The sequence below is a fragment of the Mobula birostris genome, chromosome 8 (genome assembly GCF_030028105.1).
Source record: "Mobula birostris isolate sMobBir1 chromosome 8, sMobBir1.hap1, whole genome shotgun sequence".
Lineage (NCBI taxonomy): Eukaryota > Metazoa > Chordata > Chondrichthyes > Myliobatiformes > Myliobatidae > Mobula > Mobula birostris.
This window is the reverse complement of record NC_092377.1, coordinates 129,371,638-129,392,857: the sequence shown is the minus strand read 5'-3', so window position 1 is coordinate 129,392,857 and position 21,220 is coordinate 129,371,638. Positions and strand designations below refer to the sequence as shown.

Here is a 21,220-nt window from a genome sequence, read left to right as displayed (position 1 = left end):
TGTTACAATTACATAGAAAGCACAGTTCAGACAGACCATAAGGTAGAAGGCCATGACAAGCTAGATTGTGAGGCCCAGAGTCCATTGTACCATACTAGGAGACTGTTCAATCATCTTATAACAGCAGGGTAGAAGCTGTCATTGAGCCTGGTGGTATGTGCTTTCAGGGTTTTGTATCTTCTGCACAGTGGGAGAGGGGAGAAGAGAGAATGCCTGGGATGGGTGGGGTCTTTGATTATGCTGGCTGCTTTACCAAGGCAGCAAGAGGTACAGAATGGGTCCGTGGAGGGGAGTCTGGTCCCCATAATGTGCTGAGCTGTGTCCGTGCTCACTGCAGTTTCTTGTGGCACGGGCAGAGCAGTTGCCATACCGACCTATTATGTATCTAGATAGGATGCTTTCTATAGAGCATCAGTAAACTTGTTAGGGTCATGCTGAATTTCGTTAACCTCCTAAGGAAGTTGGTAAGCTACCTTGGCCGTGACATCTACACGGTTGGACCAGCACAGGCTGTTGGTAATGTTCACACAACGGAACTTGAAAGTCTCAACTCTCTTGACCTCAACACTGTGTTTGACTCAAGGCTGGTGTTGAGGGAACGGAGAGTGGAACCTCAGGGTATGAGGCAGGGGTTGGGAGAGCAGTCCGGGGAGGGAAAGAGGTTCCAATTTCACCCAGTTTGACCCCTTGCTCCTTTATGCACAGCATCAAAAGAGAGGTCCCAGTCCAACCTTCTCCCCACAGTGAGGGAGCTCCTGGAAGCAAAGAGAAGAAGCAGCAATGGAGGGAGCCCCATGGTGAGTGTCTGGGGTTCAGGTGCAGTGGGTGAAGGCGAGGAGTGAGTGGAAGGTGGGTGGGGGGGACTGTCCACTGGGAGTAAGAGGGCAGAGTTCTGTTTGTTGGAAGCAAAGGCTTCAGGAAGAGGTGGGGCTGTGGAAGAGAGGTCTGTTGTGGGAGATGGTTAGCGGGATGGGCAGGGCCACTGAGTGAAAGAGGCAGAGGTCCAGATGAAAGAAAGGGAGAAGTTTCTCCATGAGGGGCGCGTCTCCAGGTGACCATCTGGGAAAGTGGGTGGGCTCTGAATGATGGGTGGAAAGGGAAGACTGGGAAAGGGGCGATGGACAGAAAGGGGCATGTCTCTTAGAGAAAAACATGTGAACTTTTGTAAGGGGTCAGGCTGCAGACAGTTGCAATAACTCATGTTTACTTTAGCAGGCACCATCGAAAGCCTCGTCTCATCAGCAAGGTGAGTGTCAAATATATACAGAGTATTCCTGTAACTCACTCTCTGGGATCTACATAACCCCTTGGACCCTTGGATTAGGTCCCAGAATGTAGCCCACTCCTGTGGAAATATGTTCCATATATAAACCGGCTGAACCCCTGGGTTAGATCCCAGCCTGTAACCCTCTCCCAGTGGACTGTTATTCTATATATAACCCACCCGAACCCCAGCATTAGATCCTAGCCAGTAACCCACTGCTAGGATCTGTTATTAGAACATAGAACAGCGCAGCACAATACAGGCCCTTCACCCATGATGTTGTGCTGACATTTTAAGACCACAAGACAGAGGAGCTGTCTTATAATTTCCTTTCTTTTGCCTCCCTGCCTTAAGGAATGGAGTGACATTTGCCATTTTTCAGTCCTCTGAAACCATTCTAGGATCTAGTGATTCTTGAAAGATCATTACTAATGCCTCCACAATCTCTTCAGCTACCTCTTTCAGAACCCTGGGGTGTAGTCCGTCTGGTCCAGGTGACTTATCTATCTTCAGCCCTTAAAGCTTCTTTTCACTTTTAACCTACTCTAAGATCAACGTAACCCTTCTCTCCCACGTAGACCGGGTGGTGGCGCAGTGAGATCAGCGCCAGACGCCAGAATGGAGGTTCCGGGTTCGAATCCAGTCGCTGAGTACGCTTTCCATCCGTGCCAGGTTTAGCATTGAGCTCGCAACTCGACCTCATAAAATAAAGAAAAATACTGTACTGTGAAATGTCCGTGTGAAGAGTAGCGTGCCACACAGTCTCTCATCCCACGCCTTGTAAGGCATGAAAATGCCCAACACTGGCCTTTAAGGCCTGAGTCAACGTCATCATCATCTCCCACATAGTCCTCCAATTTTCTAACATCCATGTGCCTTTCTAAGAGTCTCTTAAATTTCCCTAATGTGTAAGCCTCTACCATTAACCCTGGCACTACTCTCCATATTTAGAAAAAGATCTGCCTCTGACAACGTTCCTATGTTTTCCCCCAAAAGTCTTCAAAGTATGCCCCCTCGTCTTAGTCATCTCTGCCCTGGGTAAGTCTCTGACTATCCACTCTCCTATCATCTTGTACACCTCTATAACGTTGTCTGTCATCCTCTCTGAAGAGAAAAGCCCTAGCTCACTCAGACTTTCCTCAGCCTCCCCCACATCCTGTGTAGTTAATGTGCTGGTGTTCAGTCACTTGGCATAGGGCTGTTACTGATGGTCTCTCATTATTCCTTTGACAGACAACTTCAGTTTTCCCAACCCGGGGGGAAATCTCGGCCCCGTCTTCCCGGCATACCCCTCTTGGCACGTCGACGCGGCCCAGTCCACGCTGTCGCAAGAAAACTCAGCATGTGTGATGCCTGAGGAGGTTCTCCCCAGAGAGGGGCCGAACCCGGTGGGGGTGTACGATCCCTACGTGTTCACTACACCCGGCAGTGACACTATTGCAGTGTACCAAGAACAGCCGGCTCCTTACACGGTTGGTAGCCCTTCTTCTCTGCAGGGTCTCTGGAGAGGGAGGTGAATGGGTAAGGGGTTAGCTTAGGAGTGGGGCAGGTAGAGACGTTGGCATGCCTTCTTCCTTGTGGTCGTGGAATTTGATATTGGTTTATTCTTTTGTCACATGTATTGAGATACAGTGAAAACCTTGTCTGTTCATACAGATCAGATTATTGCAACAGTGCAGAACAAGGTAAGACAATAACAGAACGCAGAATAAAGTGCAGTGCGGGTAAATGATAGAAGTGCAGGATCATAACAAGGTAGACTGTGAGGTCAAGAATCCAACTTATGATGCAAGGGAGTCTGATAATAGTGGGGTAGAAATTGTCTTTGAGCCTGGTGCTCTCAGGCTTTCGAATTTTCTGCCTGATGGGAGAGAGAATGTTCAGAGTAGGTAAGGTCTTTGATTATGCTGGCTGTTTTACTATGGCAAGGGAAACTGCAGACAGTCCATCGAAGGGGAGGCTGGTTTCCATGATGTGCTGAGCTGTGTCCACAACGCTCTGCAGTTTCCTGCGGCCGCGGGCGGAGCAGTTGCCGTACCAAGCTGTGATACATCCGGCTGGGATGCTTCCTGTGGATCATTGATACATATTGGTGAGGGTCAATGGGGATGTGCCAAATTCCTTTAGCCTCCCGAGGAAGTAGAGGTGTTGGTGAGCTTTCTTAATGATCATGATGGTCATGGGATCTTGCTGTGCACAAGTGAGGTTGTCCTCCTTGTCTGCCCTGAGTAATCAGTGACGTGTCAGTCCTGAGCTTGGGTCAAAAGTTCAGCTTTTCTTTTTCCATCTTTAAATCTTTTTATTAATTATATAATCTTCCACAGCTATAAAATGCAGAAATTCAACAAATTAGTATGTATATAATTAATAAAGCTGAAAAAAAGCATATATGCTAATGAAAAAAAAATTTATAAAAGGAAGAGAAGGAAAAAAAGAGAACCCCAACTAACTAAAAAAAACCCACTAACTATAAAACAAAACAAGAAAAAAAACCCATTAGGAACTAACTCCCGGAGCAATACGTCTTACAATCATTTATATATACACGTTTGTGTAAAAGAAGAAAAAGAAAACAACAACCACCAAATCATATTTATATAACATAAATTTGGAAGGAAACCATGTAAATTGATTCAAATTAAATGATAATATTTAGCAAAAGAGCTCCACCTTCTCTCAAAATCAAATCGGGGATCAAAAGTTCTACTTCTAGTTTTTTCCAAACTAAGACGTAACATTACTTGGGAAAACCATTGAAAAGTTCAAAGTTCAATGTAAATTTATTATCTAATGTTCCTATATCTTACCATATACTGCCTCAAGATTCATTTGCTTGCAGGCATTTACAAGAACAATAAAGAGGGGGTTTCTGAAAAACTATACATAAATAAATACTGACCCACAATCAATGTACAAAAGAAGAGAAAATGTGCAAATACAGAAAATACTGAGAACATGAATGGTAAAGAAGTCCTTGAAATTGAATCTGTAGGTCATGGAATCAGTTCAGATGGTGGTTGATGAAGTTGTCCACACGGGTTCAGGAGACAAGATGATGGCTGTTGGTTCCGGAACCTGGTGGTGTGGGACCCTAATGCCTGAACGAAGAATCTGTTCCATTTCCACAGTCAAAGGCAGATGAGCTGAAGTTTGCAATTCACACTAAAATAGCTGGTTGTCAGGACTTACAGGGGCATCCTGATCAGCTGGGTCAGGTAGCCGAGGAACGACAAGTGGGAGGTGTGAGTGTGAGGTGTTGGGAAAACAGACAAGGGCAGGACTTTCACAGTAGACGGCCGGGCCCCGGGCTTTCACAGTAGATGGCCGGGCCCTGGGGAGTGTTGCAGAACAGAGGAACCTAGGAGTACAAGTATATGGTTCCCTGAAAATGGACTCACAGATGGACAAGGCAGTGCAGAAGGCATTCAGCAGGCTGGCCTTCATCAGTCACAGCAACTGAGTACAGGAGTTCAGACATTATGTTGCAGTTTTACAAGATGTTGGTCAGGCCACACCTGGGATATTGTTTTCAGGTTTAGTCACCCAGCTATAGGAAGGATGTCATTACATTGGAAAGAGAGCAGAGAAGTTTTACAAGAACGTTACCAGGACTCGAGGGATTGAGCTATAGAGGGAGGTTGAGCAAGTTGCAACCTTTTTCCTTGGAGTGTAGGATTTTGTAGAGGTATAAAATCATGAGGGGCAGAGACAGGGTGAATCTGCAGAGACTTCTTCCCCAGGGTTGGAGTATCTAGAACTAGAGGGCACAGGGTTAAAGGTGAGAGGGGGGAGATTGAATAGGAACCTGAGGGGTAGATTCTTCACCCAGAGGGTGGCCCGTTTATAGAACGAGTGATGTGGGTGAGACAGGTACATTAACATTCAGATGACACCTGGACAGGTAAATGAATAGGAAAAGGTTTAGAGCAGGGGTTCCCGACCCTTTTTTACGCAATGGAGCCTTACCATCAACCGATGGGTCCGAGAACCCCAGGTTGGGAACCCCTGGTATAGACGAATATGGGCCAAATGCAGGCAAATGGTTCTAGCTTGGGATGGGAATCCTGGTTGGCATGGACGAGTTGGGCTGCAGGGCCTGTTTCCTTACTGTGTGACTTCACCCACGGGATTGCTGATTCTCTTGAGTTGTCTCTGGAAGATTAGTTAATTAGTTACTGTGTACATTGGATTCCTGGCGATGGGGGAGGGGTGGGGGAGACCTGGGAATTGGTCTTATGTTGGTGATATGGACAAGTATGAAATTATGAGGGGCATAAATGGGGTAAATGCACACAGTCTTGTCACCAGGGTTTGGGGAACCAACAACTAGAGGGCACAGGTTTAAGGTGAGAGAGGGGAGACTTAATAGTTAGTTACCTGAGGAAGGTTTTTCACCCAGAGGATGGTCTGTATATGGAATGAGCTGCCAGAGGAAGTGGTTGAGGCAGATACGTTAACAAAAATTAAATGACGTTTGATGAGGTCCATGGATAGGGAAGGTTTAGCAGCTGAAATATGGGCACAAGATGGGAATCTTGGTAGGCAAGAAAGAGTTGGGTTAAAGGGCTTTTTTCTGTGCTGTATGACTATTGAGGGGAGGGAGGGGTGGGAAGCAGGGTAAGGGGAAGAGAGTGGGTGGGTCCAGGAGGGGAGGCAGAAGGGGAGGCGAATGGGTTGGAAGGGAGGGAGAGAAGGGAAGTAGGGGATGAGGAGAAAGAAAACTGATGGAGGGAAGGATTGGGCAGAGGTAGGAGGGAAGGAGAGGTGGGCAGAGAACAGGGACAGAGGGTTGGAGGGGATGAGAAAGCAAAGTAGGAGGAGGAAAGGGAAGTTAGTGGGGAGGGGAGGATAGAGAGGAAGAAGGAAGGGTAAGAGAGGAATGAGGGTAGGATGGAGTAAGGAGGGAATGGGGAGGGGAGGAGGGAGATGGGGAGGTAGTGGGAGAAGGAAGAGGAAGGGGCAGAGAGTGGGGAGGGAGGGTGGAGGATTAAGAAGGGAAAAAGAGGGAGGAAGGAGGGACAGAGAAAGCACAAGGGAGGGAGAGAGGAGGAGCTGTCCGCTGTAAAGAACCCCTCTCCTCCCCACAGCCCCTGATTCCGGGACCTAACCTGCTACCACTTGAGCCCCCGTGTCCGGTCTTGCCGCATTGGGTGGGATCAGGGGCCTGCGCCCAGCAGGACGACCCTACTCCAGTCCCCTACCTCCCCTCGGGACTGACGGTGGGGCATTCCACCTTTCCACCCCAGCCCCTGGGCGGACCCCAGCTGGAGGAAGCTCGCAGGACGGTCCAGCGGATGCAGGTGTCTGAGCTGCTGCAGCCCGACCACGACGGAGACACGTGAGTGCGTGCTTGCTCGGCTCCAACATGTACGCACCCTCGCGCTTGCTCTCCCCCACACGCGTGCTCTCTCGCTCTAATCCTCACACATACCTCAACCACACTCGTTCGTGCGCACTCTGCCTCTTCTGCATCAGTCCTTGCTCGCTCATGTCACACTCTTGCATGGATTTGCTTTGCACACCCACCCTTCTGCATTGACCTTCGCACACTCAGCTGTCACACTTGTTACTTGTACCTTGTCCCTTGCATACACCATTTTGCACTAATTCTTGCACTCTCAGCTATTGCACCCATTCACGCACATGCCAGCCCTCCACTAATCCTTGTGTACTCAGTTGTTGTGCTTTCTAACTACATCCCCCTCTCCTTGCACACACCTTTCAACACTCATCTGCCATATTCATTCTTACATTCCCTCTCCTTGCACACTGAACCTCCTGTACTGATATGCTCTACTGTCTCGTTTGTTCTTGCACGCTCACTTTTGCACCCTTAGATCTGTCCACCACACTCATTCTCGCACACCTTGGTGATTGCACACTGACTCTTACACTTACCTTTGCAAGCTCATCTGCCACACTCACCTTTGCACACCATGCTCCCTCTACGCTTACCCTCCAACATAAATACCCGGCCCCTCTCACATTCATATGTGCTAATATTTGCACAACCATCTGCCATGCTTAGTTCTTGCGTGCCCTGCCTCTTGCACCACAGCTCTCCATGTCTGCTCAGCTGCCACACACTCTTACACACTCACGCTTATGTGCTATTCATTGCATGTCCGTCTACTCCACACTTGATCTTGCACACCTATAATCTTGTGCACTCACCCTTCCATACTTATCCATGTGTATCCCACTCCTTGCACACTTACCCTTCGATATTTATCCTCACCCACCCATCTGCCACATTCACTCTTGTCCGCCCTGCTCTTTGGATTTCCTGTGTTAATCCTTGCACGTTCATCTGCCACACTCACTATTCTACTCCCTTCCCCTCACACACTTTGCCTTCTGCACTAATCTTTGCACGTGCAGAATGCCTGGCACTCATGTCCGTGCACATCCAGACCCTCGCACCCTCACTCATCCCCACTTATTCTCATATTCTCACTTGCCATACTCACCTTGCACACTTATCCTCCAATACATATCCTTACACACTCATCTGGCACACACAGCTATTTGCCACACTCATCCTGCCCCGTGTTTATCCTTGCATGCACACTCTGCTTTACACTCGCCTCTCCGCCCCAGCAGGCTGATCTTGCTTGCTCGTCTGTCCCCGTACCCCACCTACCCCCTGTCCCTCGTGCACCCCTCGTGCCAGTCTGACTCCCCAACCCCAGTCTTCAGCAACGCCGCCTCCCGTTAACGCGTTCTTCCTGTGGCAGGGTCCTGCACATCTACGCAGCCAAGGGGATGCGGGAGTTTGCTTTTGCCACCGCTGAGAGGGTATGCAGACTCAAGGGCCTGGAGGTGCGGGAGCACAAGGGCAAGGTAAGCAAGACCCCAGCCCGTGGACGTGGCACTCGGCAAGGCCTCCCACACGTAGGTTGGGACTGGCACAGTGGGGCGGCGTGCGAGGGGCAGAGAGACCCATTCCCCTGTGAAGCTCAGTGGGTGTGTGTGGTTGGAGTTTGTAAGAGAAAGGGAGACGGGTATAGAGTGAGAGTGAGAGAGATTGGGAGTGTGTGCATGAGAGAGAGTGATGGGGAGAGACAGAGAGATATAGGGAGAAGGGGGAAAGGCGGAGAGGGAGGGGGGAAAGGGGGAGAGGGAGAGGGGAAGGAGGGGGAGAGAGAGGAGGAGGAAAGGGGAGGGAGACAGACAGACAAAGATGGGAGAGACAGATAGATGGTGGGAGACATTGGGATAGATACAAAGAGAGAGTGTGTGTGTGTGTGTATATATGTCTATATGTATATATATATTTACACACATTCTATTTATACAGTCTCATTATGACCCTGTAGGTTCCCCCCCAGGTACTCCAGGTCCCTCCCACATCCCCAAAAAACGAAGTGCGGGCTGGGTTAATGGACCACTGTGAATCCACCCCCCACCCCGCCCCCCGTGCGAGGCCGAGGGGAGTCATCAGTGGAAAGCTGAAGGGAGGATGAAACAGGATGGGTGTAAATGGGTTGCTGATGGTCAGCATGGATTTGGTGGGCCAAATGGCCTTTTTTGTGTCTGAGTGACCCTTTGTATCTCTATGCTCAGTTTGGCCTGGATGGGGTCACTGATAGGCACAGGAGGCCCAGTGGCTGGTTTGGGTTGTTGAGGAGAGGGTCCTGGGATAGAAATCAGGGGGGACCTTACGGAAGTGTTTCAAATTATGACAGGCATTGATAAAGTGGATGGCCACAGTCTTTTCCCCAGGGCAGGGGAGTCCAAAACTAGGGGACAAAGATTGAGGGCAAGAAAGAAAGGTTTAAAAAGGGACATGAGAGGAAAGCTTTTTTCATCCAGAAAGTGCTGGGTATACAGAACGAGCTGCCAGAGGAAGTGGTTGAGGCAGATACAATAGTATTGTTTACAAAGCACTTGGACAGGAACATACGTGTATGGTGGGGGTGGGGAGGGGCAGGGGTGGAGCTATGAGGGATATGGGCTGAAAAGAGGAATTGGGACTATATGGGTGGGTTGGCATGAATTGTTTGGTTCAAAAGGGCCGTGTCTGTGAGTTGCATTCCCAGTGGCAAATTGCATGATTGACTCTCTCTCTAAATCTCTCTCTCTCTCTCTCTCTCTCTCTCTCTCTCACTTCCTCCCTCTCTCTCCTTCCCAACCTCTATTTCTCGGCCCCTCCATCGACCTCTCTCTCACTCCCCCCACCTATCCCACCATAGACACCACTGCTGGTGGCTGTGACAGCAAACCAGCCCCAGATCGTGTATGACCTGATTGAGCTGGGAGCTGATGTCCGAGCTACAGACCTGAAAGGGCAAACCGTCCTCCATCTCGCCGCCACGGAGGGCTATCCGCAGATTCTGCAGGTAACAAGGAAGCTTTACTCCGTGTCTGACCCCGGGAGTGTGTGATGGGACAGTGTGGAGGGAGCTTCACTCTGAGTCTAACCCCGGGAGTGTGTGATGGGACAGTGTGGAGGGAACGTCACTCTGTGTCTAACCCCGGGAGTGTGTGTTGGGGTGGAGTGGAGGGAGCTTCACTCTGTGTCTGACCCCGGGAGTGTGTGATGGGACGGAATGGAGGGAGCTTCACTCTGTGTCTAACCCCGGGAGTGTGTGATGGGATGGAGTGGAGGGAGATTCACTCTGTGTCTGACCCTGGGAGTGTGTGATGGGACGGAGTGGAGGGAGATTCACTCTGTGTCTGACCTTGAGAGTGTGTGCTGGGAAGATTTCACTAATCTTGCTCTCTCCCACAGGCTGTCCAGTGGACTGGGGTACAAGTTAATATTGAGGCTCGAAACTACGAAGGTAATTTCTAGAAGTGTTATTGTCAACCATTGTCTAATAATTACACACTGATTGTTAATTACATACTATTTCCCTCAGAAGGACTTTTCCCCTTGGGGTATTGTCACATTATGGGATCTTCCTCTGTAGAGTCTGGTAATTGGTTTATACATCAGGGGTTTCCAGAGGTACTTTCCCATTGGCTGAAAGGCTTTGGTCTTGGAATTAGTTTATTGTTGTCACATGTACAGAGGTACAGTGAAAAGTTTGTCTTGCATTCTGTTCATACAGATCAGATCAGTACACATTGAGTCAGTACAAGGTAAAACAATAACAGAATGCAATAAAGTTAAAAGGTGACCATAAAAGTGCAGTGCAGGTGATCTTTAATGTACATGATCATAATGAGGTTGATTGTAAGGCCAAGAGTCCATCTTATCACACAAGGTCTGATCAATAATCTTATGACAGTGGGGCAGAAGCTGTCCTTGTGCCTGGTGGTTTCTGCTTTCGGGCTTTTGTATCTTCTACCCAATGAGAGGGAGGAGAAGGTGGAATGCCCGGGCTAGGCGGGGTCTTTGATTGTGCTGGCTGCTTTCCCGAGTTAGTGAAAAGTGTAGGCAGTCGATGGAGGGGAGGCTGGTTTCTGTGATGTGCCAAGCTGTGTCTGCAGCTCTAGTCGTTTCTTATGATCACGGGCAGGGCAGTTGTCTTGCCAAGCCATGATGCATTTTCCACGGTGCAGCTGTACCATTGGTGAGGGTCAATGGAGCCGTGCCAAATTTATCAGAAAGTAGAGGCATTGGAGAGCTTTTGCAAACAAGAACATGTGAGTGAGTAAAATGTGAACAACTTGTGGTGTGCATCATGTGCCATGGCAAAATATTATTTCCAGCATTAAAGATTTCCAATAATTTACACAGGGGACCATTTTACCAGAAAGCATTAAGAGAAAGTACTGGGAACATTTACTCAGCAGCTCAGGCAGCAAGTGAAAAGAGACAGAGAGGTTGAAGGTTTCAGGCCGAAGACCTTTTAATCTTGGGATGGGAGTCTGTAACTTCCCCTAAATAGAGTGAGGAGATGGGTTCTGTGTCTGTGATTCCCCCACCCGATAATGGGATAAAAAGTCAAAGTCTGTCCCAAGCCTTGAGGCCCATCAGGCCAGTGCTCATGCTGGTTTCTGTGGCGTGAAGCGACTGAGAGTATGAGACTCCCCTCCACCCACCCACCGCCCAATAGCCAATGTCTAATCCAATTTACTACCTCAAATTGAATGCTGTGTGTGACTTCCCCTACACGGTAACGGGACAGAACCTGTGTCTGCGATCTCCCCCACACAGTGATGGGATGGGGTCTGTTTCTGTGATCTCCCTCTCAGGGCGACGGGACAGAACCTGTGTCTGCAATCTCCCCCACACAATGATAGGACGGAGTCTGTGTCTCCGATTCTCGCACACGGAGACGGGTCAGGGTAAATGTCTGCCATGCTGTGATGTGATGAGATCTGTGTCTGATTCTCCCATACAGTGTCAGGGTGTGGTCTGTGTGAGTCACAGAAAACTACAGCACAGAAACAGGCTCTTTGGCCCACCTAGTCTGTGCCGAACCATTTAAACTGCCTACTCCCATCAACCTGCATTTACAACATAGCCATCCCTACCTTGCCCATTCATGTAAAAAGCCTGCTTGCACTTACCCTATCTATAACTCTCATAATTTTGTACAATTCTATCAAATCTCCCCTCAGTATTCTACATTCTAGGGAATAAAGTTCTAATCTATTCAATCTTTCCTTATAACTCAAGGTCCTCCAGTCCTGGTAACATCCTTGTAAATGTTCTCTGTACTCCTTCAAACTTATTTATATCTTTCCTGCAGGTAGGTGAATAGAACTGAACACAATACTTCAAATTAGGCCTCGCCATCATCTTACAACTTCCACAAAACATCCCTCCCGTGCTCAATACTTCGATTTATGAATGCTAATGTGCCAAAAGCTTTCTTAATGACCCTATCTACCTGTGATGTCACTCTCAATGAATTCCCAGATCCCTTTGTTCTACCACAATCCTCAGTGCCCGACCACCACTGTGCAAGACCTACCCTGGTTGGTCTCCCAAAGTGCAAAACCTCACACTTGTCTGCATTAAATTCCATCTGCCATTTGTTCAGCCCACTTTTCCAGATGATCCAAATCCAGCTGCAAGCTTTGATAGTCTTCATCGCAGTCCACTACATTCTTGGTGTCATCCACAAATATGCTGATCCAGTTAACCACATTATCATCCAGATCACTGATATAGATGGCGAACAACAACAGAGCCAGCACCAATCCCTCTGGCCCACCACTAGTCACAGGCCTCCAGTAAGAAAGACAACCATCTACTAACACTTGCAGGCTTCTCCCACAAAGCCAATGTCTAATCCAATTTACTACCTCACTTTGAATACCAAGCAACTGAATCTGCATCCACTGTGTTGCCTTCAACTGTCCTGATAACTTCATCAAAAACTCTACAAAATTAGTTAGATATGATTTAACACTCAAACAGCCATGCTGACTATCCCTAATCAATTCCTGTCTATCCAAATATTCATAATTCCAGTCTCTTAGAATACTTTCCAATAACCTTCCCACAACTGATGTCAGACTCACTGGCCGATAATTTCCTGGTTTATTCATAGAGCCTTTTTCAAACAACAGAACAATGTTAGCTATCCTCCAATTCTCCAGTACCTCACCTGTCGCTGAGGATGGTTTAAATATCTCTGCTGGGGCCCCGGCAGTTTCTGCACTGTCCTCCCACAGAGTCCACAGGAACACCTTGTCAGGCCGTGGGGATTTGTCCACTCTGATTTGCCTCAAGACAGCAAACACCTCCTCCTCCTCTGTAAATCTGTATAGGGCCCAGGAACTCACTGCTGCTTTGCCTCACTTCCATAGACTCTGTGTCCATCTCCTGAGTAAATACACATTGAAAAGAATCCATTTAAGTTCTCCCCGTCTCCTTTGGCTCCACACGTGGATTACCATTCTAATCTTCTAGTGGACCAATTTTGTTCTTTTGCTCTTAACATACTGTGGAAGCCAATAGGGTTCACTTTGCTTGCTCGTGCTTTCTTTTAGCTCTCCTGATTTCCTTCCTAAGTGTTCTCTTGCATTTCTTATACTCCTCAACTACCTCATTTGCTCCTGCCTGCCTGTACCTGCTGTGCAACTCCCTTCTCTAAGCCTGGGCCTCAATATCTCTTAAAAACCAATGTTCCCTAAATCTGTCATCCTTGCCTTTTATTCTGACAGGCACGTACAAGCTTCGTGCTCCCACACTTTTACTTTTGAAGTCCCCCTCCCACTTACCAAGTACACCTTTGCTAGAAAACAGCCTGTCCCAATTCACTCTTACCAGATCCTTTCTGATACCATCAAAATTGGCCATTCTCCAAATTATAATCTCAATTCGAGGACCAGACCTATCTTTTTCCATAATTACCTCGAAACTAATGGCATTATGACCACTAGATGCAAAGTGCTCCCCTAAAAGTCCAAGGGTTCCTAACCTGGGGTTCATGGACCCCTTGCTTAATGATATTGTTCCATGGCTTAAAAAGATTTGGGGATCCCCGCCCTACACAAACCCGTCACCTGGCCTGTCTCATTCCCTTAAAGCATTGCACACTCTCTCACTGGGACTTCTATGTACTGGTGAAGGAAACTTTCCTGAATGCATTTGGCAAACTCTATCCAATCTAATCCTTTTACAGTATGAACGTCCCAGTCAATATGTCAAAGTTAAAATCACCTACTATCACAGCCTTGTGTTTCTTGCAACTGTTTGAAATCTCTCTACAAATTTGTTCCTTTTGGGTGGTCTATAATATAGCCCCATTAAGGTGATCATACTCTTCCTATTCCCCAGTTCTACCCACAAAGCACTGAACAATTTCTCCAGTCTGTCCTGACTGAGCACTGCTGTGGATGTTTTCCGTGAATAGGAACACCACCCCTCCTCCTTTAATCCCCCCCCCACTCTGTCACATTTAAAACAACGGAACCCTGGAATATTGAGCTGCCAGCCGTGCCCCTCCTGCAACCAAGTCTCACTTATGGCTACAATATTATAATTCCCTGTGTTGATCCAAGGCCCGAGCTCATCCACCTTTCCTACAATACTTCTTGCATTATAATACACTCAACTCAGAATATTAGTCCCATCTTGCTCAACCTTTTGCTTCCTGGCTTTGTCTGAGGTCTTAATAACATCTATCTTTACAACCAGTGTAGTATCTGTTCTGGCACTCTGGTTCTTCCCCGCCCCCCCTCTCTTCCCTTGAGGATATGAGTCACCCTCCAGTTAGGTGCAAACTGTCTCTTCTGTACAGGTCCCACCTTCTCAGGAAAAGAGCCCAATGATCCAAAAATATGAAGCCCTCCCTCCTACACCAACTCCTTAGCCATATGTTAAAACTGTATAATCCTATTTCTGGCCTCACTAGCATGTGGCAGAGGTAGCAAACCTGAGATCACAACCCTGGTGATCCTGTACTTTAAAGTAGCACTTAAGTCCCTGAAACTCACATTGCAGAACCTCGTCCCTCTTCAAACCTATGTCACTGGCACTGATGTGGAGATCTGCTACTCACCCTCCCACTTAAGAATGCTGAAAACTCTGTCCATATCCAAGACCCTGGCATCTGGGAGACAACATGTCATCTGGGTATCTCATTCTTGTCCACAGAACCTCCTTTCTGTTTGCTTAACTAATGAATCCCCCACACGGTGACAGGACGGGGTCTGTGTCTGTGATTCTCCGCACACGGTGACAGGACGGGGTCTGTGTCTGTGATTCCCCCACAGAGTGACGGGACGGGGTCTGTGTCTGTGATTCCCCCCACACAGTGACAGGACGGGGTCTGTGTCTGTGATTCCCCCATACGGTGATGGGACGGGGTCTGTGTCTGTGATTCCCCCCGCACAGTGATGGGATGGGATCTGTGTCTGTGATTCCCCCACACGGTGACAGGACGGGGTCTGTGTCTGTGATTTCCCCCACACAGTGACAGGACGGGGTCTGTGTCTGTGATTCCACCATACGGTGATGGGATGGGGTCTGTGTCTGTGATTCCCCCCACATGGTGACGGGATGGGACGGGGTCTGTGTCTGTGATTCCCCACACAGTGACGGGATGGGATCTGTTTCCATGATTTCCAACTATCTTACAGGCTGTTATGAGTGTCCTTAATCTAACGATGTCCTGATATTCCCTAGGGTTTACGCCTCTGCACTGTGCTGTCAAAGCCCACGGCTGCAGCAGCATTAGGAAGGAGTGGGATATCCGGAGGTTCGGAAGGGAGACATGCAGGGGTCTCCAAAACCTTGCTCAGGACATCCTGCAGTGTATCATTCACCTGCTGAATATGGGGGCATCCATCTTCTCCCAGGTATCTGTCACTGGTGGTGCTCCCTCCTCGTCAGCCCTCTCTGGATACATCACTCCATCCTCGCCACCCCTCCCTTGGCATGCCACTCCCTCCATGCCGCCCCTCCCTCAGCATGCCAGCTCCTCTCTCAGCGTGATACCCCCTCCTTGCTGCCCCTCCATCAGCGTGCCAGTCCCTCCCTCAGCGTGCCACACCCTCCGTGCTGCCCCTCCTTCAGCATGACACTCTCTCCTCGCTGCCCCTCCATCAGCGTGCCAGCCCCTCTCTCAGCGTGCCACTCCCTCCGCGCCGCCGCTCCTCAGTGTGACACTCTCTCCTCACTGCCCCTCCATCGGCATGCCAGCCCCTCTCTCAGTGTGACACCCCCTCCTCGCCGCCCCTCCCCCCGGGGTGACACCCCCTCCTCGCCGCCCCTCCCCCCGGGGTGACACCCCCTCCTCGCCGCCCCTCCCCCCGGCGTGACACCCCCTCCTCGCCGCCCCTCCCCCCGGCGTGACACCCCCTCCTCGCCGCCCCTCCCCCCGGCGTGACACCCCCTCCTCGCCGCCCCTCCCCCCGGCGTGACACCCCCTCCTCGCCGCCCCTCCCCCCGGCGTGACACCCCCTCCTCGCCGCCCCTCCCCCCAGTGTGACAACCCCTCCTCGCCGCCCCTCCCCCCGGCATGACACACCCTCCTCACCGCCCCTCCCTCAGCTGACGGTTGTCCCATCCGTTGTGCAGGACGTGAAGAGCAGCATGAGCATCCTCCACCAGGCCGTGCAGGACGGGAACATCTCCCTGGTCCAGTTCATTCTGCAGCTGCCCAACCCTCGGGTCCAGGAATTCGTCAACCTGAAGGTGCCTGGGCCCTTGAGTGTGGGGTGGGGTGGGGCAGGGTGGCGGGAGGCAGTGTGCAGAGGTCAGTGACTGTCTGAGGGTAAACAGGCCCCTCAGCTCTGAACCACGTCCACATTTAATGCCAGTCCTGTGCTTAATTCGTATCCCTGTACACCCTTCCTATCCTTTAAACATTGTAACTGTAGGGTGATAGGGTGGAGATAAGTCCCTACCAAAAGAGGTGAAAGGTGTTCCCTCCTTCCGCTAGCCTGCAGGGAAAGGTGTGGCGCCTGCCTACTCCGATCAGGGTCACGTGAAGCCACGTGAGTGTGTGGTGGATGGTTGTTTGAGCGCCTGGTGATAAAGTCCTGGTTACGCAACCACTGACGCCAGGCAGATCACCTCCAAATACAAAATAATCTGCAGATCATCACTGAAGCGTATTGACAACGGCTGGGGTCACACTGCCCAGAGGAAGGCAATGGCAAAACACTTCTGTAGAAGCACTTACCAAGAACAATCATGGTCGTGAGACCATCATTGCCCACGTCATACAACACGGTACATGAAGATGACGATGAATAGTACCTGCTTTGGCCACTTCCTCTGGCTGCCCGTTCCATGTACAGCCACCCTCTGAGTAAAGTAGTTTCCCCTCAGGTTCCTATTAAATCTCTCCCCTCTCACCTTAAACCTGTGCCCTGTAGTTCTTGGTTCTCTAACCCTGGGGAAAAGACTGAGCACAGTCAACCTATCCATGCCCTTCAAGGTTTTTTACCACCTCTGTAAAATCATTAGTCTCCTACGCACTAAGGAATAATATCCCACCCTTTCTAACCTCTCCCTATATCTCAAGCCCTTGAGTCCTGGCAACATTCCAGTCAATCTCCTCTGTCCTGTTTAATAACATTTTTCCCACAGCAGGGCGACCAAAACTGAACACAATACTCCATGTGCGGCCTCTACAGCTGCAACGTGACCTCCCAACTCCTGTAGTCATGGCCTTGACTAACGAAAGCCAGGACAGTGAAGTGCCTTCTTCACTGCCCCGTCTACCCTCATCTCCACAAATATCTTTTGTATTTCTGGACAGTATCTCTTCCTCTTCAGTGGTTAAAGGTCATGCTCTACCAAGTCAAGCCCATCCCATTGGGGGTCAAGGGTTTTTGCCCTTTTGCAGTGTCAGAGGGTCACATTTCCTGGGTTCAGGGGTCATGCTCTGCCAGGTCAGAGGAGCATGGGTTGAGTCTTTGGAAAGTCAGGGTGTTTGACGGGGTCAAGGGCAACATGCTTTGAGGATGAGGTTCATGCCCTCCTGTGGTCAGATACTGTGATATAAAGGTGATGGTGTGAGGGCAAGGGTTTCACTCAAGTGTTAAAGGTCGGGGCCATGGCCTGTGGCTGCAGGGTCAATGACCATGAACCACATGTTCAAGGGTTGGGAGGGGTCGTACACTGCAGGGTGAGCAGTCAGGTGGTCATGCCCCACAGTCTTGGGAATTCAGGGGTCGTGTCCCACAGGTTCAGCGGTCTGGAGGTTATGCCCTCCATTTTCAAGGTCAAGAGGTCACACCCTGCAGGTTCAAGGTTAGGATGCCATGCCCTGCAGGTTCAGGAGCCAGGGGTCGTGGCCGGAAAGATCCCCCGGTAACGTTGCCTCTTTGTCCACAGGCCCATGGGAACACCGCACTGCACATGGCTGCCGGACTGCATGGAGACCGGAACCAAGAGCAGATCATCCGGCTGCTGCTGGACTGTGGGGCCGATCCCAGCATCCGGAACTTGGAGAATGAGCAGCCGGGTCACCTCCTGCCCAACAGCCCTCATGGCGAGCAGGTGAGGAACTGGGGTCAAGTGCAGGACGATGAGTGTCCTGTCAAATATGGGGTGGTGGGGGGGGGGGTAGCGTACTGAGGCCAAGCCCAGGGGGCTGGGGGCCCTGAGGGTCCTCATATCCCAAGTCCCACAGCTCAACCCAAATCTCCGTCTCATCTGAATCGCCTCCCTCTCTGATGACTCTCCATTGCCTCCGCAGATGAAACATTTGTTGAAGAGAGGCCGCCTTGCCTTGTCGACCAATCACAGAGTCGGATCCTCATAGGACCCATCACAGACCTGGACTATTTTCAGTCCCCGTGTATCCCTCCACTGGATGGAATCCGTGTCACTCCCGTCGGGAGGAAACATCCGTCTCCTTCCCCATTTAGCCCTCAAACCCCTCCCTCCCTCATTCCCTTCCTCTTCTCCTCTTCCTTCACCTACTATGCTCTCTCCCTCCCTGCTTCCTTCCCTCTTTCCCCATTACTCAGCCTCCCCCTCTATTAGCCCTCTCTTTTCCACCCTTCCCTCCCCTCTTACTCTATCTCCCTTTCTTTTCTCTGTCCTCACTTCCACCATCCCTATCCCTTCCTTATCACTTCCCTATCACTCCTTACCCCTCTTTTAATCCTCCCTCTTCCTTTATCCACTTCCACCTCTTCTCTCTCTCCTCCTCTGCCTCGTCCCCCTTTCCCACCGTCCCTCCCTCATCACTCAACTGAAATAATTTATTCTGTTCCCATTTCCTGCTGGAAGAAGGTGCAGAGAGACAACCCATGGCTGACCCCACCTCCTCGTGTGGGCAGAGTGCGTGGCGAAAGGGTGGTGGTGGGGGGGGGGGTGTTGGTCTCATCTGCCTTCAAACACCCCCACCCCACACAGGGACCTATGTGTAGCAGCACACAGTGACACCTAGTCCGCCCGCAGCCAAATCTTCACGCACTCCACCCCCCACCTCACTGCGATCCCCTCCACACCCTGGAATCTCTGCACCTCCTTCCAGCTGTTTATTTTATCGGCTTTGGAAGCCGCCCTTTTTAATCCACCTCCTAAGAATTGGAGCGGGGGAGAGAGAGAGAGAGACAGAGAAAGGGGCAAGAGAGATTTCTCATGGTCTATCCCCTCTCACTTCCCATCTCCCTCTCCCGTCTTCTGCGCGAAATTGGCTTGGAGCTCCAAGCCAAAAATGTGGACTGTTTTTGTTCTGTTGGGACAGTAAGATTCACTTGGGGGGGGGGGTGGATTGGATAATGGAGATGGTGGGGAGATGAATTGCATCCTAGTCCTCCTGCTCACCCTGAGCCAGGGCTAGGATCTGAGGATTCCCCTCTCTATCCCCTCCTCAATTATTTGATTTCTGTGAAATCTGAATCCTCCCAGTGGGGAGAACTCCATCTTACGCACCCACTGCAGGGCTGCTCTGCGTTTGCCAGTAATCCCTGTGGGGGTGGGTATTGCCAGGCCTGGTGTAGTGTATCATTGCACTGGGTTGTGTGTGAGTGTGAAATAGAGAGAATGTAAACTCCATGGCTCCTTTATTAGGTACACCTTTGTACCTGCTCGTTAATGCAAATATCTGATCAGCCAATCATGTGACGGCAACGCAATGTACACGAGCATGCCGACATGGTCAAGAGGTTCAGTTGTTGTTCAGACCAAACATCAGAATGGGGGAAGAAATGTGATATAAGTGACTGACCGTGAAATGATTACTGGTGCCAGACAGGGTGGTTTGAGTATCTCAGAAACTGCTGATCTCCCGGGATTTTCATGCACAGCAGTCTCTAGAGTTTACAGAGAGTGCTGTGAAAAACGGGAAATAAAACATCCAGTGAGCATCGGTTCTGTGGGTGAAAACACCTTGTTAATGAGAGAGGTCAGGCAAGAATGGTCAGACTGTTTCAAGGTGACAGTAACTCAAATAACCACACGTTACAACAGTGGTGTGCAGAAGAGCATCTCTAAACGTACAACACATTGAACCTTGAAGCAGCAGAAGACCTCACTGGGTTCCACTCCCGTACCTAATAAAGTGGCCACTCAGAGTGGGTGTGTGCATGAGAGAGAGAGAGAATGTGGGTTTTTGCGTGGGTGTCTATGTATGATAGGGTGTGTGCTTGTGCATGAGAGAAAAGCTGTGTGTTTGGAGGAAGAGGTAACGAGAGGCGTATGTTCATGAGGGAGATCTTGTGTGCGTGCGCACACCCTTGTAAGGGACCGCTGTGTATCTGTGACTGAGGGCTGTACATGTGGGAGGCATTGGAAGAGGGGGCAAGGAGGGCTCGCAGTTTTGTGAGACGGTACGTTGTGTTTTGGTACATGGACATCTGCTTGAGGCGTGCACGCATGTGTGTGTGTGAGTGTGTGTGTGTGTAACATCTGAGTGATGTGTCTGTGTCTGAGAGCGCGCGTCTGCACTGTGTGCAGGACTTAGGTTCCACGTGGGCAATTATTGAGCGCACCTGGGGTGGGGAGGGGTGAGTTTTTCCACCTCTACGGCACCAAGATTGGTCTCCACAGCCAACACACAACCCCCCCCCCCGATTTGCCCAGCAACCTTCGTGGAGTGGGTGGGGAAGGGGAGGGTGAGGGTGCTCGCTCCAGACCGTTCCCCTCTCCCACCCTCGCACCCTTATGGCTGAATTATGTGTCTCAAATGCAAGCTTCCCACGTCCGAGTAAAATTCCTCCCCCCCCCCCACGCAGTTCCCACATCTGGGGAGGGGGCTGACAAGTGAACAAGGTGTCCTGAGCCGAGGGGCCTTTGGGAGAAGGTGGAGGGGAGCTTGCACATGGGACAGGGGACAATGCACTTTCGTTGGCCTCTTGCACTTCTGTGTGACCTCTATGAGGTCATCTCCACCTGCGTTTCTTGCTTTAATGTCTGTAAAGCAGTTTATAATCATTTAAATAAATTAATGACTAATCTGCGTGAGTTAGTGTTTCTTCTCTCTGACAGGTGGGTGTGCTCCAGAGGGGTAGTTCACCAGATACCAGGCAAGGAAGGCAAGTGACAGGCCAGGCTGTTAGAAGAAGGGAGTTGCTGATGGGGTCAGCCAGCCCAGTAGCAGGCCTTCCTGCCCAACTGCTCTGTGTCAAGGTCCCCATCCATGC

The 21,220-nt window shown here is 50.2% G+C and overlaps 1 protein-coding gene across 2 annotated transcripts in view; it reads left to right on the top strand.

The window, feature by feature from the left end:
- The window catches only part of nfkbid (nuclear factor of kappa light polypeptide gene enhancer in B-cells inhibitor, delta), a 30,710-nt gene extending 9,716 nt beyond the window's left edge, over nt 1-20,994 (top strand). Inside the window, exons 2-12 of one of the 2 annotated variants that reach the window (XM_072266248.1) lie at nt 706-797; nt 1,216-1,246; nt 2,498-2,736; nt 6,352-6,602; nt 8,002-8,107; nt 9,460-9,606; nt 9,999-10,050; nt 15,300-15,472; nt 16,194-16,310; nt 17,961-18,125; nt 18,325-20,994. In XM_072266248.1, the coding sequence (XP_072122349.1) occupies nt 706-797; nt 1,216-1,246; nt 2,498-2,736; nt 6,352-6,602; nt 8,002-8,107; nt 9,460-9,606; nt 9,999-10,050; nt 15,300-15,472; nt 16,194-16,310; nt 17,961-18,125; nt 18,325-18,390 (1,439 nt within the window). In that variant the 3' untranslated portion in view covers nt 18,391-20,994. Of the gene's footprint in view, nt 1-705; nt 798-1,212; nt 1,247-2,497; nt 2,737-6,351; nt 6,603-8,001; nt 8,108-9,459; nt 9,607-9,998; nt 10,051-15,299; nt 15,473-16,193; nt 16,311-17,960; nt 18,126-18,324 lie in introns of both variants that reach the window. The other variant, XM_072266247.1, reaches the window with a different exon arrangement.
- Nucleotides 20,995-21,220: the final 226 nt, after the last annotated feature.